This window comes from Malania oleifera, chromosome 12 (assembly GCF_029873635.1).
Source record: "Malania oleifera isolate guangnan ecotype guangnan chromosome 12, ASM2987363v1, whole genome shotgun sequence".
Lineage (NCBI taxonomy): Eukaryota > Viridiplantae > Streptophyta > Magnoliopsida > Santalales > Ximeniaceae > Malania > Malania oleifera.
In genome coordinates, this window is record NC_080428.1 from 24,875,346 (window position 1) to 24,887,048 (window position 11,703).

General features: G+C 35.2%; 1 protein-coding gene across 1 annotated transcript; it reads left to right on the forward strand.

Moving 5' to 3' along the window:
• Positions 1–991: 991 nt before the first annotated feature.
• On the forward strand, positions 992–1,782 carry LOC131144295 (outer envelope membrane protein 7-like). The gene has a single exon (XM_058092850.1). It carries the CDS (start codon positions 1,110–1,112, stop codon positions 1,350–1,352), a length of 243 nt encoding a protein of 80 aa, XP_057948833.1. The 5' UTR covers positions 992–1,109; the 3' UTR covers positions 1,353–1,782.
• Positions 1,783–11,703: the final 9,921 nt, after the last annotated feature.

The window sequence follows — 11,703 nt, forward strand, 5'->3', positions numbered from 1 at the left end:
CACTATTTTTTTAACCAACCAAACGGAACAACAATCATAAAACAAATAAGAACAAAATGTTCGAAAAGCTTCATACCCTCCTTGCAATTATCTAAATAAACAAGACCAACCCAAAATCCTAACCCAAAAGTTGATACCACATATCAAACTTGCACATTTAACTAATAAAAACCCCTTAATGGCGATAGGCATCTTGGACAGAAGCGCAATGCTTGGTGGAGTGAACCCTTGAAGGCCAAAAATTCAAGTCCATGTATTTAGGTTTTGGTCAAATGAGTGTGTGTTTTCCAGCTAACCCGCACGAACTCCTATCAAAGGAAAAATGAGCATCTCAAAAATAGAAAATATCAAGTTGTAGATTGCTATTAAGTGGTAGAAAAGGAAGGAGAGATCTTTTCTTTTTTCTTTTTCTTTTTAATATGTTGATGAATGAACATATGAATGTACATTTGGCTTATTGCTTTGCCTTGATATCTTTTCTATATGTGGATAAGACAATGGGAATTTTTTTTTCTATAAATAAAATACAAAGCATAACTCAAACAACCTAGTTTAACAAGTTCGTCCTTCTAAAAATGACTATAGTTGGATTGTTTTATTATTGAAAATCACCGACTTATGATATATAAAATAAATTTTACTTCTCTTAAACTTTTGCACCCTCTAAGAACTTTTAAGACCTTTTTTTTTTTTTTTTTTTTTTTTTTGCATTGCTCCTTCACAAAACACATTAAAAGGTAATAGTTTTTAAATAAATAAATAAAATATCCGAGTCCAAACCTTGGCACGCTATAATGTACCCATCATCCCACTTATAACCTCGTCAAAATAGGTCATTTAGTTAGAGATGAGAAGAAAAAAATAAAATGGAAAAGAAGGCTCTAAGAAAAATTCTAATATTAGACCTTCTAATTTTGCAATTTACGTTTTCTTAGGGTGAGGGGTTTTCAAGTCGCATAAATAGCGTAATCTCGTAAATTAAAACCCACCAAAGAAAAAATATGTAAAAGTTAAAAGTTGTCGCCTTCGGTACTCCATCCCGGTTCGCCTTCTCTTGATCTCTGCAACAACGCAGGAGAGAGAGAGAGAGAGAGAGAGGGAGAGAGAGAATGGGTGCACTGACGAGCGCTGTCATAGCAATAGCAGGAGTGGTGTTGGGTTGGATAACCATAGAAATGGCCTGCAAGCCCTGTCTCGACAAGGGCCGCGAAGCCATTGATCGATCTCTCAACCCCGATTACGATCCAGACGATCAAGACCTCCGAGCCCCTCTCAATCCATCCCAATCTGACGCTCCCAATTCCCCCGTCTCTAAGGCCACTGCAACTTCCCAGGAAATCAAGATCGTCTGATCAAAGTATCACATGTGCTTTCTTCTTCCCCACCGCTCGTCTTTGGTACTCACCCTAATCTCTCCCCTTCAATTCTCTCCTGATAAAATCTCTGTATGTGTACTTATCGCGCTTGCTTCCCTCCCATGACGGCGAAAAAAGAGGTGCTCTGTGTTTGCTTGCCTTTGGTAATATGTGAAATATACCCTTTTCAAAGTTGTCCAAAATGCTGAACCATTTGGTACTATTTGAATTTGCAAACTAAAGGCTTCGGTTCTGATTTTTTTTTTTTTTTTTTTTTTTCTGCCAGTGTAAAAGAAGGGAGAAAATGCTTTAAATGCTTCGGAGATTGTTTGTTTATTGGTTTAGTTGAACTCAAAAGCTTAGAGATTTGTAAGAATGTATTAAAATACAATGCTTTGACTGATGATGTTATATGTGGCTTTGGTTATGATGCTCGAAAGTTTGAGAGATGTGGTAGCCGATGTCGTACCCTTATATAACGCATAATCAATTTGAATAATAGTCTAGGAAAGAAATTGTGTGGATTTCAATGGTGGGTATTCTCTGATATCGACAGTAGAGGTTGTCCTTTAGATTTTATGAGCTGTTTCGCAGCAGCAAGTTTCTTGATTATACCTTTAGATACTGGTTTGAAAATTTACTTCTCAATATTAGCCTGAACCGGAGAGGCTATTGAAGAGCTTTGAATCTGTACAAAGTGCATATTCAACCAAATTTTTTTTAGTGATAATTGAAACATGCAAGGCAGATGGGACTACAAGCATAATTAATGTGGTAATGTCACTTGCATGCAACCTAGTGGAGTAAAGTGATTGATTGGTTAATGCCATCGTCTAGAAGGTACAGTACTAGTCATAAAGATGATGTAGTTACTAACTTACTAGTTTTAGAATCACTGTAGACTGCATATGAGTATACTATTTGGTCATCGTGCATTTCTGTGTGCCGTCTCAAATTTTTGAAGCCGTCAACTTGATCCACTAGACAGTCAAGAAGGTAATAATCCTACTAGCCTTGTATCTCCATCCAAATATGAAATAATACCATCTTTTCTTCATAAACGACTGTTACAGGAAAAAACATGTACTGTAAAAAAGTGATTTTGATTGGTAGTAGACCTTCAGCCAAATTAGGCATCTACTTAATTGAGCTTTGCCTGGATGTGAGAGAATCTGATGTGCTTCTGAAGTAATACTTCAGCTCAAGATTTGTTTTCTCTTTCAGTCAAATTCATCAAGGTTTATCTGGAAAGTGTTTTCCTTCTTTTCCAGTGTTCCATTTTATATGTCCTTATTGTTTTCTGCCTTTGCAACTTCCCTGTTTAAATGTTTTTTGAGAATGAAATAGTTCAGAATTTGATGTGAATAATTTGATAGAGAAAATTAGGCAATAAAGATATGGAGTAATGGAACCTCTTGACCAGTTATTGTAAAATTTTAAAACACGAACTGAGATTTGTAATATAGATTGTGGATAAGATGATCTCTGAAAGGAATGAAATCAAAATTTATATGGAGAGCATGACAAATATGATGCGAGTAATTTGATAGAGAAAATTAGGCAATAAAGATATGGAGTAATGGAGCCTCTTGAGAAGTTAAAGTAAAATTTTAGAACACAACCTGAGATTTGTAATATAGATTGTGGATAAGATGATCTCTGAAAGGAATGAAATCAAAATTTGTATGGAGAGCATGACAAATATGATGCGAGTAATTTGATAGAGAAAATTAGGCAATAAAGATATGGAGTAATGGAGCCTCTTGAGAAGTTAATGTAAAATTTTAGAACACAACCTGAGATTTGTAATATAGATTGTGGAAAAGATGTTCTCTAAAAGGAATGAAATGAAAATTTGCATGGAGAGCTTGATAAATTAAGTGAAATATTTTATTCCATTCCATTCTTAAATACCAAATATGCAGTTAGTATCTAGGGCCAACACCTACAGACTACCAGCGAGTTGATGTGCACTTTTGATTGATAGTTATATTATTATGGTTTTGCTGTGAGGATTCAAGGTCTTTTATTTGCTCTTAATGAACTGTTTAATGGACCAATACACTGAATGGGTTTCAAAATTAAGCGACTGACTTTTTTTTTTGGCAGCATGTCTAAATACCCTCTTAACCCCTTTCATTAATTCAACAATCAATCTGTCCCTAGAAAACTTTAGACACATCCTCCCATGAGCAATGACCATCAATGAAACCTCTGTGACCTCATCCTCTCTCAACTGCCTCCCACAACCAACGAGTAACTCGACATCTACATGAAGATGGTTGATATTCCCACAATCTATAGTTTCCTACCACTGGCTCTCACAATCAGGTCTGATGGAGATGGTTGACATGACAGCGACAACCTCCTCCTGTAGCCTCCTCTGTTGTAAATCAGTTCTGGATGGACCATAGTTCCTCCTGTGGTGGAGATGGTTAACATGGCAAATACGGTGTGAAACAGAGAGATTGACTTTTTTTTTTTCCTTTTCGAATCCAAAATGATTTGAGAAACCTGAAATTGATTGGGTAGATCCACTAGCACCTCTCTTTGTTTTTTCAGTTTTCGTTGAGCCTTGGTTGCTGAGAATCCTAAAGAAGAAAATCACTTTCTCCTCTGTTCTGTGGTTGCTTTGTGAAGTTAGATCAACTGATCTGGATGTTTATCTGCTTTCTTTTTCCTTTTTTTTTTGGGGTGATTGATACTTTTGTTGCTTTTTGTTGTGTTTTATACTATTTTTGGGTCTTTTGTGGTAAGATTTTTCTTTTCTTTTTTCTTTTGGTTTGTGATATGTAAATTTTCAGTTTAATTTAGATAGTTCTCTTTGTATTTTTGTTTTTTTTTATGATTCTTAAGTTTTAGATGTTTACCAAAACAACCTAAATTTTTACATAGTTTAGGGGGTTAATCAAGCTCTAAATTAGTTCACAAAATTCTTATCCTTATTCAATGGTCAGCACGTACAAATTAACTTGATCAATGAGGCAGTTGTGGATGGTCTAGATTTCTGCATGGGCATTTTTCTTTGGATGAAGCCACTTTTTCACTACTAAATTACTTCCACTGAAAATCTCCTAGTCAAACATTGTATGGCATGGTACTTCTTTCTTTAGGTTAACTACAGAACATGGCTAGACCTCATCCACACTACATACTATATGAAGGAGATCCCCCCAATTTGTCTGATTTTTGAAATTTCAAAATACCTTCGATTTCATTGCTCCTTTGTTTTCTAGAAAAGTACGCAAATGAGGGTGGGAAAGTAAATACAAAAACTCCAGTCTGGTGAACGTGAAAAACTGTTCAAAAGCCCAGTCAAAGCACAAAACCCTAATGTTTTGTACCCTTATCTACTCCACAGAGGCATTTTCAAGTTCTGATGCATAAACAGTGTGAGTGTATTCTTCATATATGCATTATTTGAATTAGATATACAATATTGCAACCAATTTGAAATTCTTTAGTTTACAATAACATTGAATATCTTAATGATCTAGTGTACGATTTTCAGGAAGAAGAAGTTAGTTTAGAACAACCCAAAAATTAGGACTCTTTTATAGATGTGCAAAGGAGAGCCATACCCTTTCCTCATAAGTTTGTGCACAACAATAATGTTCTCTACAATAATCTATATTTGTTGTAAAAGGATGTTGGATTTTTTTAATTATTGTGTTTGGATCATTTCAGTTAAAGTATTCTAAATCTTATTTATATTGGCTTGGACGGCTCTTGGATCTTGGCAATTGTTTTGCTTTGTTCTGTTCATAGATTTACTACATTTTCTCAATACCTAAGTCTGTCTCTCGGTAACTTTACATTCTGTCTTTTGCTTGTGGATTGCAATGATGGACTCCAAATTAGGTGTCCCAGTCGCCTGCAAATCTAGGGGAAAGAAGGGATTTTGTTTCTTGATTGTCTTTTTGGTGGCATCTTTCTCCCACTCCTCCCCATCCTTTTTATTTTTATTTTTTGCTTTAGTAATATCTTAATCAATTTAATGTGTGGGATGCATTATGTTTTGCTCAAAAATGTTTTTATTTTTTGGTATGTATTTTCTTTGACTGGTTAAATTTTTTTTTTTCTTTCTCTTAGAAAGAAAAAAGGGGCAAAAAAAAGGAAAAAATATTGCACCACCCCCTTAAAACTGTAAAAATGTGAGTTTTTTTTTTTTTCAATTTGGTTTATTTATTTATTTTTTTGAAAAATCATTTGCTTTAGTTTTATTTTGATGTTCCTCTTCATTAGTTTTTCTTTGAAAAAAAAAAATGTTTTAACAATTTATCATTGTTCACATTTCCTTCTTGTAGCGGCATTCTCCTATACAAACAAATATGACTTGTAGCACCACTTTTGAAAAAATATTGCTTCATTCCCTAAACACACACAACAAAGATTTGGAGCTTGTTTTGAAGCCTTAGTTTCAGCAATTCTCATTATAATTATCTTAACATGACATCCAAAGTACATGAATTTTTCCATTGTAGTTTTCCTTTTTCTTTGTAATGGATGCATTTGGGTTCTTTGAGTTTGGATACTGAGGTTGGATTCTTACTCTTCTCAAGAAGAAGACACAAACTTACCACATGTTTGGTACATCCGAATGGAATGAAAAGAAATAAAATTGAATTTATCACTTGGTTCTTTTATATTCTTTTTAACTCTATCTATGATGTACTCAATGTCTTAATCTTTTCATTATAAGCATCCGTTTTCATTTGCTTTTGTCCACTTGTTAGCCTCACTGATAATTTCATTACCCTTGCGGGCAAGATCACATCTCTCATTATGCGTTTGTACACATGCTTTAGAGCTACTTCGTTAGCTATGGCACTTGGTGTATTTCCCCCAAGGATGTCCTAAAGTTCCTCCATGAAATTGTAGTACAGAATTTTCTCTAAAGATCTTAGTCAAAGTAAGCATATTCTAAATGTGAGTTACCCCACCTTCAAAATTGTACTAGTGTAGGGGCTGATTCTTTGATGGGTGATCAAGAAATATATGCATAGGCTCAACTGGGCCTATCAAAGGATAATGTTTAAAAAATTGATAGTTGAAAGATGGCAGGTCTTTATGTTGGTATTTTACATTATCTCGTTGAATCTTCATTTATGAAGATAAGAATGTGTAGATAAATGAATGACTAAATACTTATTTTGCCTAAAGTTAGTGACATTAAAACTAATGAATGCATGGGTCCTCTTGTGTAATGAGATGGAGGAAGGACGAGGAAGGACTGGAATTTTCACTTATCAGGAGATGGTAGGCATGACTTAGGATTACTTTCATGGTAGACCCATGAAAGAATGGTGCTCACGGGTTGAGTATGCATGAAAGAAATGCTATTTGAGATGCTTGAGGTTAAGCATGACTCAAGTGTCACGGATCAAGTGTGGATGCATGCTGACAAGTTGATCATGAAAGATATACGGTCACTTTCAAGCATGGATAGGTAATTGTTCCTATGTTGATCATAAACTAAGCGTCCCCAGATTGGCATAAGAGATAGGTGCTTAAAGATGAATGCATACTCACAAATTGAGCACAAAAAGACAAATGTTTTTGAGTCTTTTAGAGAGATCATTATGCCTAGGTGATGGCACGCCAATAGATTGTGCAAAAGGGATGCTCATAAATTGAGTACAAAAAAGATGCCTTAAACTAGACATAGATGGTGGGATGATGAGCATATGGATGGATATTCCAAATTGAGCACAAGTGAATGCTAGCAAGTTAAGCATAGAATATCTCAAGCCCATAGATTAAGCATGGAAGACAAGTGCTTGCAAACTAAGCATAGATGGGAGAGATGCCCATTAGATTAAGGCTATCTAGAAGGGAGCTTGGAATATATGGTAACTTACATATAAAAGGATGGAGATAGTGGACACAAGGATTAGAAGAAAAATTAATCTAGTTGCCTTCAAGAAACTAAGTGGGTGGGGGAGAAAGTTAGAGAAATTAAAAAATTAGGATTCACACTTTGGTGATCTAGAAAAGAAAAATATAAGAATACGGTTGGAATTAGTATAGACAAAAGAAATAAAAGATAATATTGTAGATGCCCAAAGAGTAGGGGATGAAATTATAAAAATCAATATGGTTTTAGGACAAGAGATAATAAATGTCAGTAGTACTTATGCTCCTCAACTAGGCTTAGCAAAAAACTTCAATAACTAATCTTGAAAAGATATGGATAGTATTATATAAAGAGATATCAGGAACTAAGAAAATATTCATAGGAGTATATTTGAATGGAGACATTGGAAGTGATAATAAATGTTATGAGATAATACAGGGAGGATATGAATATAGAGATAAAAATGAATCTGGGAATATGATTTTAGCTTTCACCATGTCATATGATTTTATTACAATGAATATTTAATTTCAAAAAAGAGGAGAACACAAATAACCTTCAAAAGTGGACAAAATAAAAGTCAAATAAATTTTCTCTTAACTAGGAGGGTAGGTAGTTTATCATGTAAGAATTGTAAAGTAATTCTAGGTGAAGCTCAACTACACAATATAGTGTTACATATATGTATTAAATAATAAAAGTATTGTGTGTAATTAAGCTGATTGCTAATTCTAATTTTTAGATTTTAATTAATTATAAACAAACCACAATCTGATTTTACCTAAGCATCAACCACAATCACACCTAAACGAAAACTTGTTTATTTTAAAGTGTGTGTGTGTGCGCGCTAAGCCTGAACAAGAAAAATATTTTATTCACCAAATAAAATTCAGCAAAGCCTCAATAAATCCAGCAAAGCATAAACATGCCAATGACACAATCACAAGAACACATTTACGTGGTTCGGCCCAAAAATTGGCCTACATCCACGGCAGAAACTCACCTTTCGAGATACTAAATTAAATCCGGCGGAAATAAATATACATACACTGATTTACCCTTGGCTTACCAATCTCCTCTTGAAATCAGCCCAAGAATGACCCAAGAAAGCCCCTCTTCGCACCTGCGAAGAACTCTAGGTTTCTCCCTATCTTTCTCCCTAATTTCATTAAAAGAAACCCTCCCAATAAATTAGATCTGTGCATTACCTCCCCTTTACCTGAGCGTGAACCTTTGTTGGAGATCCCCAACGCCGAACACCCTCTTGCCGTCTCCTTCTCTCGTGCGTAGGTGAAGGATCTCTCTCGGCTACAGGTGCTCTCTCTCGCGGCTGCTGAAGACTTTTGCGGCTGAAAGGGAAGACGTCTTTCACAGTTGGAAAAGGGAAGACTTGCTCTGCGCTGAAGTTTCTGAGGTTGCCAAAACCGCAAGAAGAAAATCCCCTGTCCCTGCTATTTCATTTACAACTAAAACAAAGGAAACAAATTACAACAATGCCCCCTTAACAGCTTAAGACACAGCTGTCGTTTGATCATCCCATCAAATGGATGGCCCGGAGTCCTCTAAGCTTGACACTAACAATTCTCCACCTTGGCAAGCTTGTGACCCTTGTACCTCCTTAGCATCTCAGATGGTTCCTGCAAAACAAACACTAGAAACTTCCAAGGTTAACCAAGTTCGAACAATATTCAAACTTGGATTTAGGTACTGTTTTAGTCATCATATCAGAAGGACTATCCTCTGTTGGAATTTTCATTACTTCTATTTCACCATTAGAAATAATATCTCTCACAAAATGCAGCCTAACATCTATATATTTGGACCTATCATGATAAATATGATTCCTAACCAAATGAATAGTGCTTTGATTGTCACAATAAATTATAATAGTTCCACTATACATTCCTAACTCTAGGCACAGTCCTTTAATCTATATAACCTCCTTAAAGGCTTTAGTCATGGCAATATATTTAGCCTTCGTGGTAGACAAGGCTACCACCGATTGCATGTGTGATTTCCAACTAATAGCACTACCTAAAAAAGAAAAGACCATACCAGAAAAAGATTTCTTGGTGTCTAGATTTCTAGCATAGTCAGAATCTACATATCATTTTAACCCTATTTCACAATGCATATCCCTTTTACCAAATATTAATCCTTGCTCTTTTGTTCCAAACAAGTATATAAAAATTTGTTTCAAAGCATGCCAATGTGGTTTTCCAAGTTTACTCATAAATCTATTCACTTGACTTACAACATGAGATAGATCAGGTCTAGAACATACCATAACATACATTACACTACCAATCATACTAGCATAAGGTATTCTATTCATAAATAGTGACTCATTTTAGGTTTCAGGACACTATTTTCTAGACAATTTAACATGTTGTGTAATAAAAATAGAAGTAGATATAACATGACTCATTCAAAATCTTTTTAACACCTTTGAAATACAAGGCTTTTGAGACAAGTAGAGAAGCTTTTAATTCCTTTCTCTAGTTATTTCCATACCAAATATCCTTTTAACAGGTCCTAAGTCTTTCATTTCAAATTCATATTTAAGCATGCACTTAATTTGATTTAACATATCCATGTTTCCATAAGTAACCAACATGTCATCAACATATAATAGCAAATATATATGACATTTATCACATGATTTAAAATAAACACAGCCATAATAATTGCTTCTATAGAAATCATTTTGAGTCATGTAAGAATTAAATCGTTTATACCATTGTCTAGGTGATTGTTTCAGCCTATATAAAGATTTCTTTAATAAAAGTACATGATTTTTATTCATTTCCGTATCAAAGCCCTTGGGAGGTTGCATATAAACTGTTCTTCTAAAGTACCATGCAAGAAAGCAGTTTTAACATCAAATTGTTCCAAATGCAAGTCATGTACAGCAACAAAAGATAATAGATTTCTAATTGAACTACGCCTCATAACAGGGGAAAATATTTCAGTATAGTCTACCCCTTCCCTTTCTGTAAGTCCCTTAGCCACTAACCTAGCTTTATACCTAGGTGGTTCAACACCAGAGATTCCCTCTTTCCTCTTAAAGATCCACTTGGATCCTATGAGTTTCTGTTTTTCCGGTCTAGGTATCATAACCTATGTCTCATTCTTGTTTAAAGACTCCATTTCTTCTTGCATTGTAAGAATCCATTTTTCAGTCTCTTTACTATCCATGACCTCTCTAAAAGTCCTAGGCTCCACCTCAATTTCTGTTTCAGCAACAGAAAGAGTAAAAGCTGTCATATCAGCTTCCCCATACCTTTGAGGAGGTCTTATGACCCTCCTCTCCCTATCCCAAGTTAGAAGGTATGTTTTACTTAATTCAGAGGTTTCTAGTTCTGAGTTTCACTCCTCAAAATCTGCAGCATCTGTTTCTAAATGGCTATGAGAAGTGGAGGGTTGCTTCACCTCAAGCTGCAGGTCACTATTATCAGAATGCCTAACACTTTCATATGAATTTTCTGGTTTTCCTCCCATTTTAGTTTCATTAAAAACTACATCTAATAATACATTTTTGTTTTCTAGGTTTTACAACCCAGAGCTTATAGCCTTTAACCCCCTCTGGGTATCCCACAAAAATACATTTAATAGCCCTAGGCTCTAATTTATCAGTTCTAATGTGGGCATAGGCTACGCACCCAAAAATTTTTAAACCCTGATAATTAGCAGGCTTACCCGACTAGATTTCTTGAGGGGTTTTAAAATTTAGAGCTATGGAAGGACACCTATTAATAAGGTATGCAGCAGTGGTCACCGCCTCTGCCCAAAAGGTCTTGGGAAGACGTGAAGTGGCTAACATGCATCTTACCCTCTCCAGAGTAGTCCTATTCATCCTTTCAGCTAGTCCATTATGTTGGGGAGTATCCCTAACAGTCCTATGTCTAGCAATGTCCCTAACTTTACAAAATTCACTTGACAATTATTCTAATCCATTGTTTGTTCTCAGTGTTTTAACTTTTCTGCTAACTTGAGTTTCAACTAAGGTTTTCCATTTTTTAAACTTTTCAAAAGTATCACTTTTATGTTTTAGAATATAAACCCATACTTTCCTAGAAAAGTCATCTATAATTGACAGAAAATACATAGAACCACCATGAGAACTAACTGTAACAGGCCCCCACAAGTCTGAATATATGTAATCAAAAGTCTGTTTCGTGGTGTGAGTGGACTTCTTCAAACTAACCCTAGTAGACTTACCCAAGACACACTCCTCACAGAATAACAATTCCTCAAGTTTCATATCCCGAAGCAGCCCTTATTTCTCTAGCTCTTTTAGGCCTTGTTGGCTAACATGTCCTAACCTCTTATGCCACAAGGAAACCTGATTTTCTACTCTGTGATTGATAGGTGAAGCCTCACCAATCACTGTCTTTCCTACTAAGGTGTACAACCCATTCTTAAGCACCCCTTTCATCACTACCAGTGAAGCTCTACATACTCTTAGGCTACCTTCTCCAAACTTAAATG